This window comes from Tarenaya hassleriana, unplaced genomic scaffold, assembly GCF_000463585.1.
Source record: "Tarenaya hassleriana unplaced genomic scaffold, ASM46358v1 Cleome35, whole genome shotgun sequence".
In the NCBI taxonomy this organism is placed as follows: domain Eukaryota; kingdom Viridiplantae; phylum Streptophyta; class Magnoliopsida; order Brassicales; family Cleomaceae; genus Tarenaya; species Tarenaya hassleriana.
This window is the reverse complement of record NW_010966617.1, coordinates 743,414-771,223: the sequence shown is the minus strand read 5'-3', so window position 1 is coordinate 771,223 and position 27,810 is coordinate 743,414. Positions and strand designations below refer to the sequence as shown.

Sequence of the window (27,810 nt, the reverse complement as noted above, 5' to 3'; positions counted from 1 at the left end):
TTTTTTTGTTACTCGCATTTTCCTTACGTAATTAAAAAAATAAATGTTAAAATGTATTGAATTTAATGCGGTCAAGAACCGAACGCGAGAGAAATCTACGGCTGGTTCCCGTAATCTCAGCTCGAAACATGGGTCCACATATTACATCATATAATATGGACCGTCGGTCTGATCTTTCTATTCAGTTGATTTAAATAAAAATTCCAATTCTTCTTGCGTCATTTCTAGTAGAATATTTATCAAGGGTGACCAACAAATTTATATAAATTAATAAATGAATAGTTAGATAAATGAGAAACCCATAACTATATGCCCGCATGCGCGCGGTTGAAACTTGAAATACACATTTGAACCAACGTGTAACCATCGAACTCGATCATTTTAAAATTCGATTATTTTCACGATTTATCTACAAATTAATCATTAGGGAACCAACAAATAATCATTGATACACTCTTCTTTTTTTGGATCAAGACTCAATGCACATGCAGTTTCACACGTTAGGTAGTCATCAATATGGTTCGGATTGGTGCGAAGATATATCTTTTGAGATTTTTTTTTTCTGACAAGATATTTTGAACCAAAAATCTAAATTAATTTATAAGTTTTGATGATGCATGTGAATATTTTAATAACGAGAGGATATCACCCGATATATATATATATATATTGTCAAGTTGTCAACTATATATTTTGTTTTTGTAGGTACTCATGATGTTGGACAAAATAAACAAAAGCTAATTCAATGCATTTTCAAACTATAGCTTATCCGAGTTTGAAAATTTGTGAGGTTTAATAATTAATATCCCAATACAATGCTCGATACAATGAGATTGAAAAAAAAATACAAATATATATATTTTTATTAAAACCCAATAATTAAATTACCTAAAAAACTTGAATCTGCAACGTTTTCACTTCCATAAATAACAAAAACCTTTCACCCGATCGAATCGGAGAATCCTATGATAACTCACAACCAATTTAAACACGTACGTACGGTCGATAAAATGTCATAGGATTCTTTAAGAGTAAAAACAGTGGTGCTAATGCCAAAGGGAATTAAAGGCCGTGTGAGCGCAGACAAAGAACAAATAACTACTACTACCAAAAAAAAAAAAAAGATACCATATAATTTCACGTTTAAATTGAAAACGATTTCTAGGGTTCTTATTATTACTATTTTTTTTAGTGATAAAACCGTTGTTTTTTCCCTTTTTTTTGTAAATTTTGTTTTGCCACTTTAAATTTTATCACCATCAGTGTATATTTATATATTTCAAGTATGTTTGGCCTTTTTTGTTGGGAGGAAGGCATTTTTTCTAGGGTTTTTTTTTCCGTGTCTGAAAGTCTTAAGGTCTATCCGTTTAATTTTTTAATAAAATATCCACCATATCTCTGTATATGTGTGTGTATATATATACCTTTGAAAGAAAAACCAAATCTGTCTGTCTGTATACGTATATATGCATATGTATTCACATGGATCTGTGAGAGTTGTATGACATATCAATGAAAAAGCTTTTGAATGATGGAGAGGGTGAGTACTCACGCGCGAAGTACGTGCTCTTAATCTTCATACAACACGTAAACACCCAGTTGATGATAGCCAACGTACACATTAATAATTCATCAAAGGATATATATATATATATATATATATATAACTATAACTTTTGTATAATTTTTGGTACAGAAATTACATACACCGCATTGGTTATGTATACATGCGCATCATAGAATGAAACGATAAAAACGAAGAAAGTTGGTAAAGACAAGAAAATGAACCACCAAGATGACAAGAACCACTCGAAGAATAAGTACTTTATCCTTCTAAAATTTAGTATTAGATTTTCAATTTTGTAAAACTTTTCACATTTGTTTTTTTTTTAATTTTTTGAATGTTTTTTTAATGGGAGAATATTTGGATTTTTCGGTGTATACCAATATATATATATATATATATATATATGCTATTGTGCGTGCAGCGTGCTTCATATCATAAAACCCATACACTAATACATGCGCATAAACATATGCTTTGACTTAAATCTCACTTTTTAAATATAAACTTGGCTAATAAGTAATTAACATTTTATTAAAGATAATTCGAATGAGAACAAAATTTTGGGATACAGAACACAGAATATGATCATGCACGGTAGTTAGAGAGAGACATACATATATCTATCATGTAATATATATATATATATATACAGATATATTCCTATCTTATGCAAATACGACAGCCACTTTCTGCGTAAACATGTTTGTCTTCAGCGTGATTTTAGGCTTTATTCGTTTTAACTAATTCGATTAATTAACAAAAAGAAAAAGGAAAAAAAAAAGAGAAGAGAAGAGAAATGAGGGCAAAATCGTAAAGTCTGCAATGCTAGTAGCCGATATTAACGACTATTTAACCAACTCGGTCCGAAGACCCCACCACTTGTCATCGAGACAATCTCGAGGCTATTTATCCAAGATGTAACGTGGACCGTCCATCCCCCAAAAACATTACATATATTTGGATTATATAAATATATAATCATAAAACTAAAAGGCTTAGACCAACCAACGGTTCATATAATTATTGGCGTGTTTATATCATAATCTCGAATAACTTTTTAGTAAATAAAAATATATAAAGCGAAACAAAAACGCGGTACGTGTCCTGATTACGAATTTTTACGATTTTATAACTAAAAGAAAAAACGACCAGTTTATTATAATTATAAAATTAATGGAATAAAAAAAATTAATGGAAAACGATACAAATTACGACTGTCCAGTAACTTTGTTTTTGTCGGCACGTGAAAAAGTTGTGTGCGCTGAATCATTTTTCTACAAGCGGCTTATACTTTTTTTTTTCTGGTTGTCTTCTTTAATCCACTGACATTACAAACTTTTTTATAGCAATTTCATCATCATCATATGATATGTCACATCACATTACGGTTAAAGTGAATTTATAAACGTAACCCGAATATGTTACATCAAACTTGTGTCATGTATGACATTTTATTTTCTCGAAAGAAAAATTACAATTTTTTTATAAAATAAAATCTTAACTTTATTTTTATCAAATAAAACCTCAATTTAAAATTACATTTTTTTATAAAATAAAATCTTAACTTTATTTTTATCAAATAAAACTTCGATTTTATTTTTCAATAAAAAATAAACCCTAACTTTATAATTTTATCATTTTTAAATCTATTGTTGGAGTTTTATTTGATAAAAAACAAAGTTTAGGTCTTATTTTATAAAAATTGAAAAATTCAGGTATTTTTTTTATAGATTTTTTCTTTTCTCAAACAAACAAACAAATAATTAATATATATTATTACAAGGGATTAACTCGAGAAACTAATTACCAATAACATTATATAGGGAAAAGAAAAGAACGATTCTGATTCTCATCGGATATAATTAAGTTTCGGATTATATCCAAGGTGGGTATCATTCACATTTTAGGTGGAAACGACCTAATAATATAAAAAAATATCCATTTTAACAAAAAAACAAAATATTATTTTGGAATTAAGAGAATATGCATGCATTTTATATATATAAAAAAAGAATATGCATGCAATTTAAAGTCCAAGGTTTACCTAAATCGTATATTTTAGTTAGGAAAACAAACGTATTTTTCAACATGGATGACGTGGGATTGGAGATAAATATCGTTTAGATGGAATTCCCATGTGATATGTATAATATTTAGACCAAAGTCACAATCATATGGTCGGTCATACATTTGGTTACGGCTCTTATTAATTATGGTATTACATATTTGATACAAAATCTCTCCATTTGGATCGTTCCTAAATGTCTCGTTCTCATTATAATAAAGAAATGAGTCCTTTTTAAGGAAAATAATTTTTATAATTAATATTCTAAACATCGATATAACCATACATTATTTTGTTTTAAAAGGAAGAAAAAAAACAAAGCTTTAGGTATGGTAGGTGATGGTCCTCCTCCTGTCTCTCACACAAATTATAACTGCGCATCACAAACTTAATATAAATATATAATTTTCAACGATACGCGAATTATTATCGATAGTTTTATAATTTTATTACAAAAGTAAGCGGATGCATTAATCCATAAATCTTGTTATTAGAAAGCATATTCATGCATATATACACACGGTCAACTCGTCGGTTTTGTACATGATTATTAGTGCGTATACTAATTAATGTATCTTATGAAAATGCGTCTATATGAAAAATATGATATAGGGTGTAATTAATTAATTGCTATCGCAGTCGATTTATTGATTTTGGTAAACATTCACAGTAAAAACACTTATGGCCGCCCTACGATGAATCAATGTAATGGTCAGACATGATTTTTTGAGATGTATGTATGTATGTATGTATGTATGTATGTATGTATGTATGTATGTATGTATGTATGTATGTATGTATGTATGTATGTATGTATGTATGTATGTATGTATGTATGTATGTATGTATGTATGTATGTATGTATGTATGTATGTATGTATGTATGTATGTATGTATGTATGTATGTATGTATGTATGTATGTATGTATGTATGTATGTATGTATGTATGTATGTATGTATGTATGTATGTATGTATGTATGTATGTATGTATGTATGTATGTATGTATGTATGTATGTATGTATGTATGTATGTATGTATGTATGTATGTATGTATGTATGTATGTATGTATGTATGTATGTATGTATGTATGTATGTATGTATGTATGTATGTATGTATGGGAATAATTAAGGATAATGTGGGGAAATAAAGTCGTGAAAATGGAAATATATACAAGCAAGTCTTGAAATCGAGATCCACGTGCTTTGGTGGGTCTTAAAATGGCCGTAACATGCGGGGTCGTTTTGGAAAACAATATTAATTTCATTGTCTGTTTGACCCTTTAATTAACCGGTTTAGGTAGCTAACCAAATTATCAACTAACCAAGTCGACAGACCAAATATTGGGAGATACGTGGATTTTTAATTTTATGGTATTCACACATATCTTAAATACAATTTATTTGAAAATAATATCCAATATTAAGAATATAAATTTTCATACATTAATGGTTTGGCCAAACATATACATATATATTTACTGGCAGTAAAACCGGGTTGACCCAGATGTACGCAGGGCCCATTTTTCATACCGGTTTACTGGTTAGATGCAGCCCCAAGAACCGGATTTAACCCGATACCGGTTTACCCAAAATATTTTCGCACCTTACAAAATCTGGAATGCAAAGATTTCAGTATCAAGTTGGAAACAGATAACATGCTTTGTTTGACAAATATATATTTTTTTAATTTATTAAAAATTACGGAGAGTTAAAGTTATATCTATATATTATATTTTTAATATTTTTTTTGTTAAATATTATATTTCTAATACAATTATATCTAGTGAAAAAGGAAAAATAAAAAGGAAAGGAAAATAAACACAACTTGCATTATAATCGTAGCCAGCTTGACATCACATTGCACTTTGCCCAATTATTGTATTTAATGCGAAAATGCGCCCATTATTATCCAAATATATTTTCCGTTTATATAAAACACATATAATAAGTTTCTATATATGACCATATGGTGATGCTTCCATACATCATCACCACTTTGGTCGAATCAAAACGTAATCTCTACGTACGTATTTACGTGCTTCACATATACGTAGAAATACTCACGTGCAATTACGCTTTTCTATTCACTCAAAATTTAATTGGCGGCCGAACAACAAAAATAGATTTGGATATAAAAATAGATTTATATATCGACGAAATCATTAATAAATACGTAGCTGACAACTAATTAATATTTTCTCGAAACTTCAAAGCTAAAAAAAAAATATGATTCGTTGTGAATGAAAACCTTAGATATTTTTATTTTCACGTGAAAGTGTTATATTTAATACTCGATTCTAATCATTTCAAGATATTTTAAAGCCCATTCCCACGAGCCAATAGAGTTCGCAATTGAATTGAACTATAACTGGATATTTGTATGTAATTCAGAAACAAAAGTATATATTTGTGTAATGATTATTTTAAGAGTTTAATGTTTTGTAGATATTTGAATTAACCATCTTGTATAAAATGAGATATTAAAGAGACAACCAATTAAAATGTAGTGTGGTAGATTAAGATAAATAGCGACTTCAAATATATCATAAATATGTATATAAATGAGCAAGTGAACAAATGTACGTATAGATGTATTTTTATTTTGTTTTTCATCTGGATGTCTTTTTAATAATTTCGCTTTTTAAATGCGGATAAAAAAAAATTTTAATTTCGCTTTTTTAAGGGGTCTTTAAATATTGGCCTTATGTTAGCACATGCAAATATACACCAAGTGGGGGCGCCTCCATATAGCGACATTGTGCTCTCTCTCTCTCTCTCTCTCTCTCTCTCTCTCTCTCTCTCTCTCTCTCTCTCTCTCTCTCTCTCTCCCCACACGATAAAGATAACCTAAAGATTCGAACTTTCACCATTCGGTCGGTCGAACTCGAATTTATGCATTATTCCATTTTAACAAAAACAATATTAATCTTTGTTTGAGAGTCAACGTGTAACATTTCTGACCTTTTTTTTTTATGTAATCTTATCTATGGTTCGATGTCAATTTTTATCCAATTTTAACATCAATAAAAAAAATAGATTTTTGTATTTTAAAAAAATAAATTTTTGATATTTTAAATATTGATTCTATATATAAGATGGCCATTTACCCGTTCTCATGGCTATAAATTTCTTTTTTTTTTTTTTTCTCTAGGGGCAAATTCCCTTTGCAAATTGATGGCATAGGATAGAAATGGACCAAACGAAGATGGCTAAGATATTGATTATTTGATACCTATATCTAATAGGGACCATTAGACATTAGCATAAAGATCTTTTTTTTTATATGCCATTAATTATAAAGATTTTGACTCTTCAAGATTTCGGATAACGTTACAGCTAAATATTAATATTTGAACTAATACAAATTTTGGGATCCTACACACTTATTCAAAAGAATAAATTAAGTCCAAATGTATGTATTTTTTGGATAAAATTACAACCAAACTATCAAATGTTATTTAATTTTAATTTCATGGTAATATTTTTGTGCTATATTAATTTTTTTTTAATTCACGATGAATCCGAACATCTCACATGAAAAAAAGAGCAATTCGGTCCCCACCGACGAACACTATAAGCCACACACCGTTCAATTGACAAAAGGTTGCATATTTACTTTTTTTTTAACAAAAAAAGAAATAATTATATCGAAACTATAAGCCATATATATGTTCGACTTTAAGATAATTACATAATATGTATATATATATATATATATATATTTCTTTGTCATTGGTTATTTTTATTACACTACGTCCTATATCTATTACAGATGACACAAATATTCCTAATAAATGATTGTATAATATATGTAATCATATATATATAGAAATCTTTAATAAAATTCAGTTTCGGAATTTTTGTGACATTATTTTTATGAAACAAAACGCCGAATGCTGGTCATTTGGGTGGAAAGACCATGCGACCAACAGCTGCATGTGCACGCGTTATCCTTACAATCGTTTTCTTTTCTTCATTATACAAAAAAAAAATTGATAATCGATATAACCACGATCGTAATAATAATAATTACAAGAATCTTGATTGAGGATTTGATATCGAACGGTCTTAGCTTATTACTGACCAAGATTATTATCATATTACAATCACATATATACTAATCTCGGTATTAAATTCACGATGGACCGATAACGAAATTATTTGGGGAGAGAAAATCCAAGAAATAATAATAATGAAAAAAAACACACAAGTTGAAGAAAATGGGTGCTCGTGAACGATTAGAACATTGACGTGACACTCGCTCATGTGCAAAATTTGGTAACATGTTCTTCGCTTTGTAACCTTTCGTTATTTTGTCTGCTGCTATTGCAGACCACATCGTATCTTCTAAATTGCGACGCTTTTCTTTTCTTTTCTTTTTTAAAATTTTATCATTTCTTTCCGAATATCGACGAGATAATCATAATTAATTTTTGTATTTTATTTGGAGTTTCTGATGGGAATATTACTCAAATAACCCACTTGGGTCGCAGCAATTTCAGGGTACACCACCGAAAAAAAAAAAAAAATTTGCGACCTTATTACGACTAATATATAACTAATATACAACTTATTACGACTAATAAACTACTCTTATTTTAGTTGTATATTAGTTATATACTAGTCGTAATAAGGTCGCAAATTTTTTTTTTTTTTTCGGTGGTGTACCCTGAAATTGCTGCGACCCAAGTGGGTTATTAGGGTTAAAACCCCGTTTCTGATGCCAACGTTCGGCTTCTTTTGTCGTCTCCAATTTATACCAAAAATAAAATGGTGCGATTTTTTTTAATAAATAAATAAATGAATAGATTGGTAATATCATCGTCGAAACAAAGAGGATAATATTATTTATTTATTTTGAAAATTCCTCCCTCTTTTTTTTTTTATTTTAGGTTTAAAAAAAAAATGGTCCAGAGCCAACAGTTGTAACGGTTGGTCTTTTCGACAAATAGAAGAAGGTCGTTGCTTGCTTGCTTGTGGTTGGTTCGATGGAAAAAAAAATATTATTATTATTATTTTTTGTGGCGGATGTTTCAATGGTTGGTAGATGAAATTATAGAAATATTGAATAATATAACCTTCCGACCCGATTAAAGAAATTAAAATTAGAAAAAGAACCACACTATTATTAGTAGATATGATTATATAGATACCGAATCGACGGATACATTTAAAGACAATCTCTGCAAGTAAATGAGCAAATGATAATATTAAAAAAATATAATTTGTATTGCATCTTTGAGTATTATGAATATTTGAATAAAATATTATTGAACATTTATTATTCAAAGTTTAGAATTATTGTATATGGAGATAAATACATTCATAAAAAAATTACTTGTATAATAAGAAAATCTAAGGTAAATAATAAATATAATAATATATAAACTATATTATAAAATATATTATCTACATTCTCTAACATCTTTAATTAGTGATGAAATTAGAATCGTTAATCTGAATTATTTGTATCCTAATACAGGGGAATATGTGTGTGTGTGTATATATATATATATATTGTACTCAGTAGTTATGGCTATATTGGATTTCATTATCGTCTGAGAGGTTGAACTTTTCTTTTCATTTTTTCAATATAGAATTACTATAAATTGACATAGTGGTTTATGCACCCAATTTTTAATATTTAAAAAAAAAAATCTCATATAAATATTTGAACTTTTATAAAGATATCAAATAAATATCTAAACTATAAAATTCTCAAATAAATACATAAACTTTTCAAAAATTTCACATAAATACCCAAAATTTTAAAAATTTACCAAATAAAATAATATTCGCTGACGATTAAGTCATCAATTGTCGACGGATTCTATTATAAGTTTAACGTCGTCAATAGATTTTGATTTGATTTGATAAATTTTTAAAAATTTGAGTATTTATATAGAAGATTTAAAAAGTTCAAATATTTATTTAGAAATTTTATAGTTCAGATATTTATTTAGGATTTTTGTAAAAGTTCGGGTATTTATATACAATATTTAAATAAAATACTAATTTAATATTTTGATATTTAATAAAAAAACTGATCTACAGTTGATTTTGGTGCATATGATATCCCGATTGAATATTAAAATCGCATTTAATGTTTAATTAGAATAAAAAAGAAATTTATGATTCAATTAGATAGCAGAAACATATAATATTCATTTGATTACTTAATTAAAGTCAGACCAACCAGTGTCAAATTACAAAATCAACATAGTTTCTGATAGTTTTTTTTTTTAAATGGCAAATTCGTAAACATTATACCTCCAAATCCAATTATTGTTTCTAGGTTATCTAATAAAGTCTCGTACCTATTTTGGGCCGAGGCCCACGTATCAGGCCCAATTGTGAGAGACGTAAATCCGCCTCAATATAACATATACGAAATTCAAGTTAAATTGTTCTCTTTCAATATAGCAAACAGAACACAAAAGTTACAAGTTATTTAGATTTTCATCGTCACTGTAACGTATAGATATTTATTTTTTATATAGTGAATATTCCTTTGATATATATATTAATTATAAGCTATTCCATATACATGAGAGCTTATATATGAGACACTAGACAAGGAGACCTTGTTGATTTCTGCACCTCCACTGAATCCAGCTTCTGAGATGGAATCTCCAGTTCTTCTGGTGAGGTGGCATCCATCTGCAACTATTTCTTGCAATGGATCCAACACATTTTGCACAAACCTAAGAGCCGATCCATCTGCACAAAGTTTAAATCCCACCCGGAAAGACAAAAATCGACGTTCGTCGTCCCTCTGCAATGGATTTTCGAAAAGGGTTTTTGATCTGATACCTTCAGCTGCAACATGCTCTATGAACAGATAAACCCCTCCAGGTCTCAGCACTCGCTTTATCTCTGTGACCCAAATCCATGGAAGCTTGTGGTCAAAAGTATATAATGTGTTCGTTGACGTGCGAAATACGGCCGTAAATGGGGGCAAGAGCACTTACCCTCGAGTGTTCGGGCCACGTCCGAGACCGAGCAAAGGACGAGTGTTCCAATGACCGCGTCAATGGAGGCGTCACCTAATGGCATAGCCTCTCCAACCTTGTATCAGACCAACCATATAGATATCACAGTAGTCAACTGATGGAACAAAGAAATCGATGATGATGATACGGCATATAGATATCATCACATACCGCACGAATGAATCTAAAGTCTTCGGGTTTCAGACCGGCCTCTGCAGCGGATTTCCGGGCATATTTCTCCATTTTAGCATTCGGGTCCAGACCAAGGACTGATACATTTGGAATAGAAGCGTAGTACTTGAGATTAGGGCCTGTTCCTATGCCAATCTCCAACACTTGCTCTGCTTTCCCCACCAAATTATCAAAGAGCTTCATCTTGTAGCCGGCAATCTCGAATAGGAAGATGATATACAGATATCAGTCTGTCTGTCAAATGGAGAAACATGGCAATGGATCCAAATGATGAACCCTAACCTCTGCTTCATAAGATTGCATCCCTGTGTTCATCGACCAAGCAGAGAGTTCTTCGTACCAACCAGGCCTTGGAGGGTGAATTCTTTTGAAACCATCCTAAAAACAACACAACCCAGATCCCAGATTCAGGTTATAAACCCTAATTACTTCGATTTTGGGCGAAACCTACACAAAGTACCAAACTTTAGCACTAGCAAACTCTGCATCTGGGGGCAATAAATCTGATAAAATTCGAGACCCATATCCAGAAACCATCTCCCATGCAGCTAAAATCATGTCTAAGAGGAAAAAGCTCAACTCTTTATGGGTTAATCCATGCTAATCAGGTGAAGGAAATCGATCGATATCGCGCGAGAGAGAGAGACCGCCGTGGAAGCGGAAGCGTCGAGGGGATGGAGGGGAAGAAACGGCGTCGTGGCAGCAGCTCGGAGAAAACGCCGTCTTCCGCAAGAACAAAACCTGCAGGAGCCGTCATCTTCTGTCGGGACGTGAATCTTCTGGGCTTCGACAAGAACACGATGATGTCGGGAAGCTCTAATGGATCGTCGAGGCAAATATCCGATCGACGAGATCGGTGAAGAATGTAGGCTCGTCATTAGGGTTTTCAGCTCAACGATTACAGATACGAAAGAGATATTCATGCTGTGGTATACAAATGTCGATGTTTTCCATTGCCGTGACAGTGACAGAGGAAGAAGACAATGAGTGCCTTTGAATATAACATTGTTCGTCCTCTCTGAGTTTTTTTTTTTCACTTGTGGGCGACACCATAAACATGAGAGCTCACATGTGGAATGCTATGCACAGAGATCTTGTTGATTTCTTGGCCGCCATTAAAGCCAGCTTCCAAAATGTACTCTCCTGTTCGTCTCGTCAAATGGCATCCATCCATAACTACTTGCTGCAATGGATCCAACACATTCTGCACAAACCTCAGAATCGACCCATCTGCCCCAAAAAAAAAAAAAGAAAACGGATTTTGTTTTGGATTTGCATTCAATCTTACAGATTTTGAAAGGGTTCTTCCTTACCTTCTGCAGCCACATGCTCTATGAAAAGATAGGCTCCTCCTGGTCTAAGCACTCGCTTTATCTCTGAAGAATACAAAACCATGGAAACTGTAACATTACAAACCCTAGTCTCAATTAATGCAGACGAGTTTAAGAATAGTGTATCGACAATTGAATGGAGTTTTTGGATTAAATAGTGGCAATGGAGCTTTCTGAGAAGTTCATGGACGTGAAGAAAGCATTGTACCACTGAGTGTTTGAGCTACATCTGAGACAGAACAGAGGACGAGTGTCCCAATGACTGCATCAACGGATGCATCGTCTAATGGTATCGATTCTCCGACCTGAAAACAACACCAGCTGGATACGTATCATCAATGGATGACTGGATTAAAGGGTAAAACGTTTTCGATATCAAGACTTTACTGCATGGATAAATCTGAATTTCTCTGGTTCCAGACCGGCTTCCGCAGCTGATTCGCGAGCATATTTCTCCATCATGGGATTCGGGTCCACACCATAAACAGAAACATTCTTATTACCAGCGTAGTACTTCAGATTCGGTCCTGTTCCGATGCCGATTTCCAACACTTTCTCAGCCTTTCCCACCAGTTTGTCAAACAGCTTCATCTTGTAACTCGCAACCTAAGCAAAAGAACAAAGAAATGGAAAACATTATAGGTTTCTGAGATCAAACCATTAAAACAGTACTGTAGATTTGAGAACAATACCGACCTCTGCCTCGTAAGAGGCCATGAATTTGGATAGAAACCAAGCGAAAAACCCTTGATACCAATCTGGCCTTCGAGGATGCGTTGTGTTCCTCATGTCCTAACACACGCAGGCTTTAGGACATTACATGGCATTACATTATCATATCAGGTCCTTTGATATGGATCCGACAAACAACAGAAATCGTTTCCAGTTCTGTTCCAAGTTAAACCCAAAACAAATTCTGCCATTAGAGACCAAAGGGTTTTCCATGTTCTCATAAATCTACGCAAAGTATCAAACTTTACCACTAACGATCTCGTTCTTTCACAGCAAAGTCAAACATTGAGAAAAGTTCAATAACCCCTGTCTAGCTAAATTATGCAGAAAATACGGTCTTTACATTCAAAACAAGTAAACAAGCCAAGGGTTTTATAACCCAGAAATCAAAATTTACCATATCCATGAAATACGAAACAAGACAAGGAGAAGGGGAATCAACCATGGAGCCGGAAGCAGTGGAGCCGGAAGCGTGCAAGGAGGGACGGATGGGAAGAAACGGCGTCGTAGCGGTGGCTTCAAGGAAATGCCTTTTTCCACAAGAACAGAGATTGTGGAAGGAAGACTGTGTCGGAGCGTGATTCTTCTGTGTTCCGACACGAACATAATCTCGTGAAGATCTGACCATTCCGCGAGTTGAATCTTTGGCCGACAAAATCGGTGGTGAAAGCGGTGAATTCAAGATCTGCATTGCAAACGGACTTGTAAGACACGGACTCTGATTTTCTGGATGTCCGATGACGGACCGAGTGCTTGAATACAGTGACCTTTCTTGTCCGCTGAGACAAAATAGAGACTAGGAATATGCAATAATGAAGAGATAGGAGATTGTGGGCCCGATGGCGATGATTCGTTGCCTAAGCATTTTTATTTGTAGTCATCAACTTTTTTTTAAAGGTTGGATATATTTATACCAATATAAAAAACTGTATAGAAGTTGACCATATGTGTTCACACATGATATTTGATGTCTATGCAGGGTGCCAATCGCGCGGGCACGGTTGGATCCGGTCTGAGCTCGCGCTCGATTCGAAGGTTTTGGGTTTGGTCTCAGATCGATCCGATTGTTTTTGGGCTTATATCATCAAATTTGAAATCTGGTCCTATAGATTTCGGTCTAAGTGTCAGATCGACCCAATTTTCTTTTTTTTTAAAGATTTTTTTTTAAAAAATTATCGGACTTTTCGGACCAACCCGAATCGAACTCGACCCAAAAAATCGAAAATTTTGAGTCTAAATATCTTGGCTCAAAGTCCGCTATTTTTTTGGACGGGACCGAACCGAGTTTCGGATCTCTTGTCAAAATTGACACCTTTTCGATGTATTTGCTTATGTTGTGATGTATTGGATTCTGTTATCGTCCATTCGTTCTCGATTCGTGGCACGATCTTTGCTCGATTGAACATTCCTGAGTTTCTTTGATAGTCGTCCCGAGCCATATTCCTCGGTAAGCTCCTGTAGTCGCCACCGCATACTCCGTTTTGAGGGTGCGGCCACTATCAGTGTCGCAATATCTTATCAGCTCGAGTTTGTTTGCCTTGTCTCGTGCGAAAGTACAGGTATAACCGAATGTTATCGTTCCTCTCATGTAGCGGAGGATTTGCTTCACCGCGACCAAATGATACGTGGTTGGAGATTCCATGAACGATGAATCTGCTTACAACTCTTACAGAGAATGTTAAATAAGGACGAATGTTAACAAGGTACCTCAAACTCCCGACTGCACTCGTGTAAGAAGCGGGGTCGACTTTCGGCCTAATAGCTGTTTTGCTTGGTTTGTGTGTTGGATCCATGTGATGTTTCCTTGGATTTGACGAGAATGTTGGATCGTCATCAGGGTCATCAGCTCATCGACTACAGACACGAAAGAGAAGATATTCGTTGTGGTACATATATATATATATATATGTTTTCCGCTGCCGTGACAGTGGCAGAGGAAGAAGGCAATGAGTATAGCCTCTCTGTTTTTTCCCTTGGATATACAGGCCGAAAATTATTCAAATGTGAAAGCTTTAAGGTATAGAATTGTTCGTCCTCTCAGAGTTTTTGTTTTCACTTGTAGGCGACGCCATAAACATGAGAGCTCATATGTGGAAAGCTATACACAGAGACCTTGTTGATCTGTTGGCCGCCATTAAAGCCAGCTTCCGAAATGTACTCTCCTGTCCGTCTCGTTAAATGGCATCCATCTATAACTACTTGCTGCAATGGATCCAACAGATTCTGCACAAACCTCAGAATCGACCCATCTGCGCAAAAAAAAAAAAAACAGATCTTTGATTTTGTTTCGGATTTGCATCCAAATTTTGTGATTTTGAAAGGGTTCTTCCTTACCTTCTGCAGCCACATGCTCCATGAAAAGATAGGCTCCCCCTGGTCTAAGCACTCGCTTTATCTCTGGAAGAACACAAAACCATGGGAGAACGGTAAATATACAAGAAAGCAGATTTCTCACGAGTTTTAACAATGGAGTTTTCGATTAAATAGTGGCAATGGAGCTTTCTGGCAAGTTCATACCACTGAGTGTTTGAGCTACATCTGAGACAGAACATAGAACGAGTGTCCCAATGACTGCATCAACAGATGCATCGTCTAATGGTATCGATTCTCCGACCTGAAAACAACACCAACTGGATACGTATCATCAATGGATATGGATTAACGGATAAAGGGTAACACTTTTTCGATATCAAGACTTTACTGCATGGATGAATCTGAATTTTTCTGGTTCCAGACCGGCTTCTGCAGCTGATTCACGAGCATACTTCTCCATCATGGGATTCGGGTCCACACCATAAACAGAAACATTCTTATTACCAGCGTAGTACTTCAGATTCGGTCCTGTCCCGATGCCGATTTCCAACACTTTCTCAGCCTTTTCCACCAGTTTGTCAAACAGCTTCATCTTGTAACTCGCAACCTAAGCAAAAGAACAAAGAAATGGAAAACAATATAAGTTTCGTGAGATCAAACCATTAATACAGTACTGTAGATTTGAGAACAATACTGACCTCTGCCTCGTAAGAGGCCATGAATTTGGATAGAAACCAAGCGAAAAACCCTTGATACCAATCTGGCCTTCGAGGATGCGTTGTGTTCCTCATGTCCTAACACAAGCAGGTTTTAGGACATTACATGGCATTACATTATCATATCAGGTCCTTTGATATGGATCCGACAGACAACAGAAATCGTTTCCAGTTCTGTTCCAAGTTAAACCCAAAACAAATTCTGCCATTAGAGTCCAAAGGGTTTTCCATGTTCTCATAAATCTACGCAAAGTATCAAACTTTACCACGAACGATCTCGTTCTTTCACAGCAAAGTCAAACATTGAGAAAAGTTCAATAATCTTTTTCTAGCTAAATTATGCAGAAAAATACGATCTTTACAAAACAAGGAGAAGGGGAAGCAACCGTGGAGCCGGAAGCGTGTAAGGAGGGACGGATGGGAAGAAACGGCGTCGTAGCGGTGGCTTCAAGGAAATGCCTTTTTCCACAAGATCAGAGATTGTGGAAGGAAGACTGTGTCGGAACGTGATTCTTCTGTGTATGGTCTTCCCGATTTAGCTCACGTGCCTTAAAAATCACCAGCGGAACTTCCGCCACGGGGAAGACGACAAAATGTTCCTCGTAATCACCGATGAATATTTAGTTTTACATGCACACATCACTGTCTACACAAAACAGATATCTTGACTAAAGATGTCTGAATGGAAAAGCTGAAAATAAGTGCATAAAGATTGTAATGATATCACAAGGGCCATAATAAATCATTAATACAGCAACCCTTTAACGGATTTTGGGAACGGGTTTTTGTCTGTTATTCAGACTCTCTGTGAGGGTAAAATGCCACTTAGTGCTGTTGTTCATCAAGAAATCTCGCTATGTTCAGTCTTGGAGTTGCTTTCCATGTTACCTTCTTCGCCATTTTCCTTCAAGCTGCTGTTAACAACAGCTGACGATGAACAGCTTTGATCATCGATCTTTTCGTCCTCGGATTCTGATCAAAACAGATATCTGATATATCAATAGAACGGTAAAAAAAGGGCCGTGAATTCATCTTTTTGTGCATTACCTTCATTGTTATCATCCGAAGCATAAGCCAAGCGTCTAGTTCTCAGTTGCTGGTGTGGTGTTGGCTGTTACATTGCATGTCAGAAGACCGATTAAAGTTAGAAACTTGAAGAAGATTACATAGCAAAGGAAAAAAAAGGGTAATTTTACTCTTACCTGCAGTTTCGGGCGAAGGGCTTCAAGAGATCCTTTCGGCTTTTGCCCTTTTTGCTGATGAACACATCGAATTCAAGACATTAGGGTTTTGCTCTCCATTCCCTTTAGAAACTATTCAAAGCTACTACGTATATCCATTAACGAATGAAAGTAAGTAAAGATTGATATAGAAGAATCACCTTTCCCAGTGCCCAATCCGCCGAGTCAAAAAACGCCCGTTCATGATCCTTGAACAATGGATAAACACAGCTACATCATCTTCTCTAGTATATATATATGATCATAAAAACCAGCAAATACACCAGTAAAAGGAGACGACTTTTCTATGTGCTCGGTAAATTTACGCTACCTTAGCTATCAACGGGTGCTTTTTTGGCAACAATCCTCCGTACTTTTTCTTGATTGCGTCTTCCTACACAAATCAACAATTGAATTGATCATCGTCACTATATCAGCATTAAGATAAACAAATATTGCAGAGGGAAAACCCAAAACCTTAAAGATTCTCTGGTAGAACGTATAAGGCCATGAAATATTGGAATATAAGTATCCTATATCATGAACTAGACAAAAACATCAAACCCATTCGAACATCACTGATCAATGTGCCCAGTGCAAGTGAATTTTCATCTCCTAGAGGCAAACCAACTTCGAAAATATTCCAGAATTTCGCTTATTGTATTACCGCGAGCTTAGAGGGAGAAATCTCATGATCTTTCATCTTGTCTGAATCTTTCTCATCTTCAATGTTCTTGTTGTTGTCATCAGAAAGCTCCTTCTCCTTGACATCCTCCATCTTCGGACAAGAAATTATCGGTTCTTTAGGCGAATCCAAGATCTACCTTGTCCAAGAAATCGACATCAATACTTTACAACATCATCTGTCTGTTTTCATGTACAACCAATTATCCAGAACCTTAAATTCTCTCTGTCTTCCTCTATGCTTTACCATCCAAGTTCAAGATCAATACATGATAACCAAATCTAACGTCAACCCATTTTCTCAAACAAAAATGTGCAAAAAGCTATCTTTAGATACCGATCACAAAATAAAAAGATCATCACTAAGAGTCTGGCAAAAGGGCTGGAAGAAGATCACATAAGAATTTCAGAACCTTCACTAGATTTTTTTCCTTATTTGCTACTAATCAACGAACTTATGGCAAATCTGCACGATAAAGCAAATCAATGGATAAATTTAAACGAAAATCTGCAACCTTTACCCGATGAGCTCCACAGAAACTGGACGACGAACTCCGGAACCCGACGAAGAACAGGTCAAACGCGATCCGTGTTGGTGTGTCTCAATTGCATTATAAGGATTCTATGAAGCCTGAACTTCACGCAGGGAATATTCGTAGGCATTACGGGACGGGCCGTAATGGGTTAAATTGGGCTTAGAATTTTACGAAATACCCAATGAGTTCTTGTTCGCGTTTGTACAGACCCGTCTCCATTGCTGTTCTACAGCGTCCTCGAGCTGCTGTACCATCTCTCTTTTGGGCGGCATTTGGTTTTACGTCGTAGAGGAGAATCCGGAGAATGATGTGAATCTGTCTCTCTCTCTCTCTCTCTCTCTCTCTCTCTCTCTCTCTCTCTCTCTCTCTCTCTCTCTATGGTGAAGGCAGTATAAGAGAAATGTTTTTCTTATATTCTCATTAATAATAATATATGAATATATAAGCATATATAATCAACGATTAAGTAATGAATAGCCAATATTCTAGGCAACAATAAAGCATAAAATTAGGGATGTGATTTGAGAATAATATAGCTGGAGATATTATGTCATATCTTTCCATTATGCCCCCGCAAGATGAGGCTCGTGAGCGAGTCCAATCTTGATCCGAAAATGATCGAAGCGTGTGCGCGGAAGAGATTTGGTGAGTGCATCTGCAAGTTGATCTTGAGATATCATATGAGTCATCCGAAGTTGCCATCTGACACTAATTCTTGAATGAAACGGTAATCTCAGAGACTGATATGGCACAAATGTGCGGCGCGTATGCGCGAGTTGGGTTGCACGACAATGAGGTCGGCAGTAAAAAAAAATTACGACGGCTAGGCCGAAAAAAGAAGAAGAAGTAAAGACGCAAAAAGCGTGATGCATAATGCGTGATAGTTTAGCAGTGAAGTCGTTGGAGAGAAAAAAAAAAAGTGATGCAAATACGCGGATCGAAGATCGGAGTTTTCCAATCGAAAGGAGATAAAATCTAGGTTTAAAGATCTCACAACGGCTAGGTTGACGGCGATAAACGAACGTCGTCGAAAAAGAAAAGAAAAAGGCAGCATGTCAGCTAGGGTTGATGCTGATGAACACCGTCGTCGGAGAAAAAAAAAAGCAAAAGAAATATAGGACGATATTCAAGACGATGATACTATTGAATTTAGTATATCATCGTCACCTTCATCATCGCTTTCGCCTTCAACCAACATTGTTGATTAGAAAAAAAAATTATAATAAAAACCGAAGCTCTGATACCATATAAGAGAAATGTTTTTCTTATATTCTCATTAATAATAATATATGAATATATAAGCATATATAATCAACGATTAAGTAATGAATAGCCAATATTCTAGGCAACAATAAAGCATAAAATTAGGGATGTGATTTGAGAATAATATAGCTGGAGATATTATGTCATATCCTTCCATTAGGCAGGATCTTTGAAGTTTCTCCCCTACCGTCATTCTGGACATTCTCTTTGCTTGAACAGTAAAATTTCTTAGTACAGCACAGTTATGAGCATGATTTCTCTTGTGGGTTTTTTCTTGATTTTCCCTTTGATAAGAAATTTTGAATCTTTAGGTAGGATAGTTACGGTTTCCAAGACGTTTAGATTGAGTAGCTTTAGCTTAGTTTGTTCTGGTTGGTGTTGTCTAATTCCAGTAGGTTCTGGTGATGCATACATAATCTCTGAAAGTAAAAATGAATTCATATTCAATTGTTTGCGATCAAAAATTTTGAAAATGGATCCATTGTGATGCCTTGATCTTAAATTCTCTTTGGCAACACAATGTCTTGTCTGCTTGGTATCGAAAGTGTGCATCTCCCCCCCCCCCTCCCCCCTCAAGTGTTGGTTGATCTTTACCTGAAGATTACCTTAAAGTGACAATGATAAGTGTTCATTCTTCTGGTAGGTGTTTCATTCATTTACTGCAAGTTAGATGTAAGCAAAGAAGAATTTAGAGACAAAATTTAGAGATGTACAATGGTTGTAGATCATATGTGGTGGTATGACAAGCAATGGCCGTGAGATTTATAATTCTTCTTAGATCATTTCCACAGGGATTTAACTATGTATGTGTTTCACTTATTAATCTTCACTCTGTCATACCCAGGTTGTGGTTTCCACTACAAACGTCTCGATACCGTGACCTTCAGACCATGTGCCATGGATAGGATAGTCATCATTCGGTACTTCACGGGATGATTCTGCACCAAACTGAACTTAAAGAATCTGCAAAGGATTGCAAGTGCCATTTTCATTTGAAGATAGGCTGAATCCTTTCCCAAGCATATCCTAGGTCCAGCCTGCAGTCATATCCCATCTGGTTAGCCATCATATATTATATGTTTATTATACTTCTAGCATTTTCGGTGGGATTTTTCTCGTTTATAAATCTATTACACACCTGGAAAGCTGTGAACTTGAATGGAGATGCATTCTGGAAGTTTCCATCTTTGAGCCATCTTTCGGGGTTAAAAGATTCTGCATCTGCACCCCAGTTGTAATCCATACGACCCATTGAGTAAGGAACATATGTGACCATCCCTCCTGCTTTTACTTGTGTACCGTCGGGTAAGATGTCATCTTGTAATACGCCCTTCGGGTCCTAAAATTGTGAAAAATGTTACATTTTTCTCTCTATTGGTTTCACTTTTTATGTTTTAGTAGAAATGGAAATGCTGCATACCTGAGGAACAGCAGGGTACAAACGAAGTGTTTCTGTTACCACAGCATGTAAATACTGCAACTTCCCCAAGGAATCGTAATTCAATAGTCCTGCAAATTTGGTTACCCTCTCATTGAATGAGTTGGAATCCTCTATATCACATTGTTGCAGTGAAATCTTAGCCTCTTTAGCTCTTTCTCTTTCGAGTTCTTCTAACTCCATGCAAAGTTTCTCGGATACATGTTCATGCATAAGGATCATGTATATTGCCCATGTGAGAGTTGTTGCTGTTGTATCTCTTCCGGCAATGACAAAGTTGAGGACAACATCTCTGAGGCTTTTGTCGGTTGATTCGCTTCCTGGGTCCTCACTAATCTCGATGAATCTCGATAGTATATCGTGCTTCATCTGGTATATTCACTGTCTGATCAGTTAATCACTAGTGAATATGTACTCTTTGACTAATGAATACATCTGAGCTGTAGCTGTTTTACCTTGTTGTTGTTGTCAAGTGAATTCCGAGCATCTGATATTTCCGCTTTCCGTCTTCTTATGACAGAATAGGTGAAATCATCGATGACTTTAATGCTCTTATCGAGCATTGCCTCATACCCGATGTTAAGGAATTTCTTCAACTTCCAAAGAGGATCTATGAAGCGAAGTGTTACAATTATATTTGCCATATCGAAAGCTTGAGCAAAACGATTCTCTGGAAGATCTGGAGCCAAAGTTCCTATCTCCACACCAAATCCCACCTTACATATGGAGTCCAGAGTCATTCTCATCAACAATTCCTATAGCAAAAAAATCAAAAAGAAAAAAAAAATGTTGGAGAGAAAAAGAAAAGAAATTTGGTTTACAGATTTTGGGAGGGGACTTACCTGCATATCTACTTGTTGGTCTGTGAAAGATGCTTGGCAAAGGATGCTGAAGAGCTTGAGGCTATATTCTCTGAACACCACAGTGCTGAAATCTCTGAGATTCTTTGAAGCAAACTCAAAACTTGCGGTTTTCCTCTGCTTCTTCCAGATCTCACCGTCTGAATTGAAAATCCCGTCTCCCAACAGAACTTCCATGTATGAATGGTAAGTCTCGCCCTTTCATTCAGACACAGAAATAAGAAAAAGAAAAGAAACACTCATTGAAAACCCCATCTCCCACAACATATATACATTCATCTAATGATAGTTTGTATGCATTTCTCATCTGAAAAAGCATCAAAGTTTGGATTTTTTTATGTTTGTTTCACCTTTGGGTAGTTGGAGAAGTTGGTTCTTAGGACGTGTTCGACATTGATAGGATCAGCTATGTAAGTGTAGGTGGTGAAGGGCATCGGGACAACAACCGTTCTCGACACTTTCAGGTACTCAACGAGCCAATCATGCATTCTGTCGAAGTTGATCAACTGCTCAATAGCTGCTCCTACCAAAGGCCAAGTCTTTGGACCTTTCTTGTTCCTCTGGCTCCACCTGTGAAGGAAGAGCCATGACATAACCATGCAAGCCACCACAACAAATACCGACATTTTTACGAGTAAGATGGGAAAAAATGTTGCAGAGTGATGGAGTTCTTGAGTTCTTTTATATCAGTTTGCAGGGTTAAATGTTGTTGAGGATTTGGAAAAGATGGTGAAAGCTTATGAGTCATCTAAGAATCAGCTAACAATCTTTATATTGTCTTGTTTTTAGAGGGGTTTAGGTAGTGTGTGTGTGTTTTCACTTCTTTGGTGTGTTCTGTCTTTAAAACTTGTCTGGTGAGTCCTGACTCTTGTCCTTGCAAAGTTTCTGTCTTTTAGAAAACATGAATGTCTGATATGGTGTCTAAACCGGTCAAAGTTGAAACTAATTGGGTCAACGGTTCAGAGTAAACCGACCCATTTATAAGAATTACTTTGCAGACAGTATCCAGGTGCATTTGAACTGAGTTTTAGGTTTGCTGATAATTAAACTTCGGGCTTCTATTTTACCAAAAAAAAAAACTAAATAAAGAAACACCATCTAACAAAACGATCCATCATCATTCCATTTCATGTTTCCTTCTCTGGCAATGACCATAATCCCAAGTTTCATGATGGGAATAACCTGATTCATTATTTAAAACTAAATACAGAGTTGAAACTTGAAAAGAAAAGAAAAGAAAAGAAAAAGACATAAAGCTGAAAATATTTGGGCAAGAACTCCATAAGAGCAAGGATCTAAGTTACAGTAGCAAGAACTCCATTATGAGAAGCATGGATCTATGTTTTAGTTCTTCCTTCCCTCGCACAAGATTATGTGGTATCCGTGCCTGTGATCACATAACAACTTATGAGAGCATTATCGATGATACGGTGATTGGTTGTGAATGATAATAATATCAAATCAGGTTGGCCAGTCATCATTATCGTCTATCGATACCCGATGATATCTGAATGATTATAATCACATTACAGTCTTTGCAAAATGTAAAGTCGAAAACTTTCTATGCGAATACACAGTAGAACTAGGGTTTCTGCTATGTGAATTGGAAGAGAGAATCACGTACGTAGATTTAAAAGGAGCGCTGGTGGCTCCGACCAGGGTGTTGAATGCAACTTCTTGGAATGGACCCGCCATCTTACCCCGAGGGAACCATCCAAGATCCCCACCCTTTTTCCCGGACGGGCACTCTGAGTACTCTGCTGCAACCTGATATAGAGAAGTAATACCAAAGGTTAGACATGCAAAATCAACATTCAACAACAGTAATCATGGTTTGATTGCACGAGTATAACACTATTAAACCAAATATGACGGCAATATACATGTGATGGAATGTTGTCATAAATTAAAACCTTTATAATCTCTTTTGGGATATATTTATCAGTAAAACCAGATAAAAACATGCATATATTGACTATCTCAAATCGAGTTTTTTTAGGAAGATTGGGGTTTTCACCTTTGCAAACTCAGCAGGAGGAACCTTGTCTCCATTGCTCAACCAACCGTCCTGTAGCTTCTTGTATGCCTCGTTGATCTTCCCTTGCTTCTCACACAGAACATGCCTCGCTGAAATAAAAAATAACAAGAAAAACTCCAATGATACACATTGTGAGACGAATATTTACATGTACAATGCAAAAAAATTGCAAACTTTTAAACCAACAAAGTTTATCAGAATTCGTCACACAGAAACATGAGCATCAGAAGACAATAACCTTTGACATAGGTGCACGTTCCAAGCCCATCTGAACCTTTCCCAGACTTGCCTTTCCCCTTAGAACCACCTTCATCACTTCCACTCGCTTGCTTTCCCTTACCCTTTGCTTCTTTCGATTTCGAGTCCTTCCCCATCTTCTACAATCAAAATTTAGGGGCTTTTTCAAGTAAATCAAGCAATTTCAACTAAACCCTAGATCAATTGATCAGATTGACAACAGGGTCCAGCGTGGGCAGAAACGATACAACGGTAGCCGGTGGGATTCGGAACATAGGAATCTTGATCGAAACGAATAGCTGATTCGAGTTTTAGTTTCTAGAACGAGTCCAATGCACCATCCGATTGGTAAAGCAACGATAGCAAATTTCGAATCCATCCGCACAGGAATACACTCAGCTTTTACGAAATTGAAACGGGGAAACATATACGAGTAAGCGATTCGAAACGAATTCATGAATAAGTTCTAGTAGTACATGGATTCATGATCAGCAACAGATTTGACTTACCAGAGAATCAGATCGATGGCTAAATTCGAACTGCGATGGATTCGGTGCGTTCACTCCGCTTTTCAACTCCAACGCAGATTATATTCTCAAATTACTCTGTTTTAGGATATATAGGCAGAAAACTTCAGTTATTTACGCTTTTACCACCAACATGAGTTTGGCCGACAAGGTTTGCATCCTTCTAATGTACAAACGGCACGATGGTTATATCCTATGGAAGAAGACGGCGTCGTTTCCACGTTTCGTCCATTTTCCTAGTTCGTTCTCACCCTGTTCGCTCTTTTCCAAGTTACCCTGGTAGTATCAGTCTTCCGTCAGCTCTAGAAGAGCATCAATGGCGTTGAGACTGGCGACCGTAAAACGCGCTGCGGTTAACTCGGGGTGTGTATTGGGATGCCGAAGCTTGAGCCACGTGGCCGCAATGCCACCTCCCATGGCCGGCGGCGCCGTCGATCGTCCCGTCGCGCCGCCGCCGTTGGTTTTGCCGGAGTTCCATCAGGATCAATCGGGTTCTGTTGACGAAAAGGGTATCGGATTTGGGTTCTCTTTTGGTGGATCCATGGAGCTCATGGCTGTGCCCAAAAAGAAGGTTGTGGAACCCTAAACTCAACTGCTTTTCGCTCACTTCGAATTCAAATTTTCAGCCTTACGGCGTTTGAGGTTTTAACATTCTGTTTGTTCGATTTTGTATGGTCGCTCCATATGTTAATAGCCTGTTCGGTATCTGGGTTTTAGACTTTAGCTTGAATACGATCCTCCTAGGGTTTTTAGGGTTTTTCTTGGTCGGTAGAGATCCTTAACGACAGCTTATCTCTTTGGAACAGAGGCAGAATTCTCGAGCTTTCTGCTTGATGTGGTTGCATTTGCTTTAGTTTCAGGAGTCTTGAGCTTTCTGCTTGATTTGAATCATTGATTGCCCTTTGCTCTTTTAGTTTCAAAAGTCTCGAGCTTTCTGCTTGATTTGATTGCATTTGCTCTTTCAGTTTCAAAAGTCTTGAGCTTTCCGTTGGTGTCTTCTGAGATGGTAATGGATTATATAACAAGCATTAGAAAGGGTTCTCTTGCATTATCTGAAAGGGTCGATGTGTAAGCCTTGAGAAAGAAAGGTTTTCATCGAAGCTTTTCGTCGTTGATAATGCAGGTTTCTCGGCACAAGAGAGGAATAAGAAACGGACCAAAGGCTCTTAAACCTACTCCAGTGATCATTCGCTGCAGGTAGGAATTCATTCGGTCTCCTTTTTCTCGTTACTGTCGATAGTTCTAAACCATCCATCTTTTTTCAGTGAACAAGGGTTCTCTTGCAGAAGAGTTAGCATAGAATCTTGGCAACTGCATGTTCTGTTCCTTTCACCATCACCGGGTGAAAACCCAAATCCTACTTTCTTGGAAGAACTTCATTTTTCTTCTTGGCTGACCTAAAATCATTCTCCACATTAGGGCTGTCAAAACGAGCTCGGCTCGCGAGCCGGCTCGTGGCTCACCAGAAAACGAGCGATCTGAGTCATGATTTTTTTAGCTCATTAAAAAACGAGTCTAACGAGCCAGGCTCATTGGATGCATGGCTCGACGAGCTGACAACCTGCTCAACGAGCTGATTTTTTTTTTTTAAAAAGTTAAATTTATATAAAAAACTCTAATATAATTTTATATTTTTTTCATATCATTCATATGATATTATAAATATCATAATTATTATGATGGTGATAATTGCAAATATTAAATGGAAATTAGAGTATAAATATAAAAATGTTATTAAAATATATTTTGTTGTTATTATCTATTTAAATTATTTTTTTATTGAACTATTATTAGATTATTTTTTTTAATCTTTTGAAATCTCAACCAATACTTTTTTTTATGTAGTTTATGATATTAGAGTTTTAGTAATTTTTTATGTATTTATTTAAATTTATTGTTAAATTTGGAATAAATATAAATAAAAAATATTATATATCATTGGCTCAACGAGTTGGCTCGTTCAGATCGGAAAACTGGCGAGTGATCTGAGCCGAAATTTTTCTGGCTCGTTAGGAACGAGCCTAACGAGCTGAGCTCAAAACGATCCGAGCCAAATGAACCCAACATGCTCGTTTGACACCCCTACTCCACGTGACCCTCTTGGGTTCATCAGTTCACTCCGAAGAAATTTTTCTTTGTCTGGATTCCAATCATGTGTAGAAGAGAAATTACAAGAGGAGCGTCTAAACTAGTTTTGCCATGTGAAACGTAACCCGATAGACGTCCTGGCTAGAAGAAGAGAACATAGAAGTAAAAGAGTGATATGAGTAGATCTTTCATGATTTTTGCAATGTTCATAAATTTCGGAAGACATAGTATAAAATCGAAATGAATGGAGAAAAAGAATTTATCCGGCCGACCCCAAATAAACTTTGAATCAAGGAGCTGTTATTGTTTGTTATTACAGGGGTTGCGGGCGAGTGAAGCTTCCGCATTTCTACTGCTGCAGCGGTGACAGGGGAGGCTCTGATGGCCAAAACAATGTGGGAAACTGATCAAAGCCTTTTCATATGATTCATCCTTTATTAGTTCCAAAGAGATAAAAAAGCTTCTTGCTATCCATATACCAGACTTTGTTTTTTTTTAATGCTTTTGATTTTCTCACCATCATATAAATACTTTCACTTTTAGCAATTCTCTTTGATGCAAAATCTCTATTCCCATATAAAATATGGGCACTTTAAATTAGATTCAACAATGAGTTTGCCATATAACTAATTATCAAATATGTGTATATTAAATAGGGTGTGGTTTATTTGGATTCTGGTTTAGGTTTGGTTCGGTTATCTTGATTTTAGAAAAACTATAACTATTTGGTTTGAGTTCGTGGTTATTTTTCAAAGAAATTTATGTTTTATTCCGTTCAGATTTGGTTTTCTCGATTTTAGAGAAATAGCCATTCGTTTTTATATAATTTTGATTCGATTGCGGTAAATGTGTTATTTCGGTTATTAACTAAATTGCCCCTGTTAATATTAATAATAATATTAACCAAAAGGAGATTTTTCAAATAGATCGGTACAAAACGTCGAATTTGGGAAGTGCCATTGTGCCACACGAACTTAAAGGAGTAACACGTGTCATGATCTCGGCCA

General features: G+C 35.7%; 7 protein-coding genes across 15 annotated transcripts; 1 reads left to right on the top strand and 6 right to left on the bottom strand.

Moving 5' to 3' along the window:
- Positions 1–10,041: 10,041 nt before the first annotated feature.
- LOC104822044 (methyltransferase-like protein 7A) lies at positions 10,042–11,763 on the bottom strand. Of its 2 annotated transcripts, XM_010553119.2 has the most exons (6): positions 11,468–11,763; positions 11,103–11,198; positions 10,800–11,018; positions 10,608–10,704; positions 10,450–10,512; positions 10,042–10,356 (listed from the first exon to the last, which is right to left on the bottom strand). In XM_010553119.2, the coding sequence occupies exons 1-6, from the start codon at positions 11,741–11,743 to the stop codon at positions 10,160–10,162; spliced, it is 948 nt and encodes a 315-aa protein (XP_010551421.1). In that variant the 5' UTR covers positions 11,744–11,763; the 3' UTR covers positions 10,042–10,159. The 2 variants fall into 2 exon arrangements, with proteins under 2 accessions (XP_010551421.1, XP_010551420.1); XM_010553118.2 differs by having other exon boundaries at positions 10,042–10,512.
- LOC104822045 (methyltransferase-like protein 7A) lies at positions 11,751–13,699 on the bottom strand. 3 transcript variants are annotated; one of them, XM_010553121.1, is made up of 6 exons: positions 13,281–13,699; positions 12,848–12,943; positions 12,539–12,757; positions 12,360–12,456; positions 12,134–12,220; positions 11,751–12,050 (listed from the first exon to the last, which is right to left on the bottom strand). In XM_010553121.1, exons 1-6 carry the CDS (start codon positions 13,572–13,574, stop codon positions 11,854–11,856), a joined length of 990 nt encoding a protein of 329 aa, XP_010551423.1. In that variant the 5' UTR covers positions 13,575–13,699; the 3' UTR covers positions 11,751–11,853. The 3 variants fall into 3 exon arrangements, with proteins under 3 accessions (XP_010551423.1, XP_010551424.1, XP_010551425.1); XM_010553122.1 differs by having other exon boundaries at positions 12,134–12,196; positions 13,281–13,692; XM_010553123.1 differs by having other exon boundaries at positions 13,326–13,692.
- A 1,054-nt stretch (positions 13,700–14,753) lies between these two features.
- On the bottom strand, positions 14,754–16,391 carry LOC104822184 (methyltransferase-like protein 7A). Its single transcript, XM_010553331.2, has 6 exons — positions 16,299–16,391; positions 15,895–15,990; positions 15,585–15,803; positions 15,401–15,497; positions 15,218–15,280; positions 14,754–15,132 (listed from the first exon to the last, which is right to left on the bottom strand). The coding sequence occupies exons 2-6, from the start codon at positions 15,985–15,987 to the stop codon at positions 14,936–14,938; spliced, it is 669 nt and encodes a 222-aa protein (XP_010551633.2). The 5' UTR covers positions 15,988–15,990; positions 16,299–16,391; the 3' UTR covers positions 14,754–14,935.
- Positions 16,392–16,494: 103 nt separating this feature from the next.
- On the bottom strand, positions 16,495–18,447 carry LOC104822046 (nucleolin). 5 transcript variants are annotated; one of them, XM_010553127.1, is made up of 7 exons: positions 18,332–18,440; positions 17,800–17,952; positions 17,464–17,526; positions 17,294–17,341; positions 17,109–17,168; positions 16,960–17,023; positions 16,495–16,884 (listed from the first exon to the last, which is right to left on the bottom strand). In XM_010553127.1, the coding sequence occupies exons 2-7, from the start codon at positions 17,908–17,910 to the stop codon at positions 16,754–16,756; spliced, it is 477 nt and encodes a 158-aa protein (XP_010551429.1). In that variant the 5' UTR covers positions 17,911–17,952; positions 18,332–18,440; the 3' UTR covers positions 16,495–16,753. The 5 variants fall into 5 exon arrangements, with proteins under 5 accessions (XP_010551429.1, XP_010551426.1, XP_010551432.1 ...); XM_010553124.2 differs by having other exon boundaries at positions 16,497–16,884; positions 18,338–18,447; XM_010553130.2 differs by having other exon boundaries at positions 16,588–16,884; positions 17,115–17,168; positions 18,338–18,447.
- A 1,738-nt stretch (positions 18,448–20,185) lies between these two features.
- On the bottom strand, positions 20,186–22,539 carry LOC104822043 (cytochrome P450 704B1). Its single transcript, XM_010553117.2, has 7 exons — positions 22,264–22,539; positions 21,896–22,111; positions 21,509–21,808; positions 21,036–21,422; positions 20,754–20,954; positions 20,456–20,652; positions 20,186–20,274 (listed from the first exon to the last, which is right to left on the bottom strand). Exons 1-6 carry the CDS (start codon positions 22,537–22,539, stop codon positions 20,473–20,475), a joined length of 1,560 nt encoding a protein of 519 aa, XP_010551419.1. The 3' UTR covers positions 20,186–20,274; positions 20,456–20,472.
- A 473-nt stretch (positions 22,540–23,012) lies between these two features.
- Positions 23,013–24,789, bottom strand: LOC104822041 (peptidyl-prolyl cis-trans isomerase NIMA-interacting 4). 2 transcript variants are annotated; one of them, XM_010553115.1, is made up of 5 exons: positions 24,698–24,789; positions 24,190–24,328; positions 23,931–24,040; positions 23,538–23,680; positions 23,013–23,300 (listed from the first exon to the last, which is right to left on the bottom strand). In XM_010553115.1, the coding sequence occupies exons 2-5, from the start codon at positions 24,323–24,325 to the stop codon at positions 23,258–23,260; spliced, it is 432 nt and encodes a 143-aa protein (XP_010551417.1). In that variant the 5' UTR covers positions 24,326–24,328; positions 24,698–24,789; the 3' UTR covers positions 23,013–23,257. The 2 variants fall into 2 exon arrangements, with proteins under 2 accessions (XP_010551417.1, XP_019059029.1); XM_019203484.1 differs by having other exon boundaries at positions 24,190–24,325.
- A 177-nt stretch (positions 24,790–24,966) lies between these two features.
- On the top strand, positions 24,967–27,366 carry LOC104822040. Its single transcript, XM_010553114.2, has 3 exons — positions 24,967–25,286; positions 25,839–25,912; positions 27,123–27,366. The coding sequence occupies exons 1-3, from the start codon at positions 25,032–25,034 to the stop codon at positions 27,208–27,210; spliced, it is 417 nt and encodes a 138-aa protein (XP_010551416.1). The 5' UTR covers positions 24,967–25,031; the 3' UTR covers positions 27,211–27,366.
- Positions 27,367–27,810: the final 444 nt, after the last annotated feature.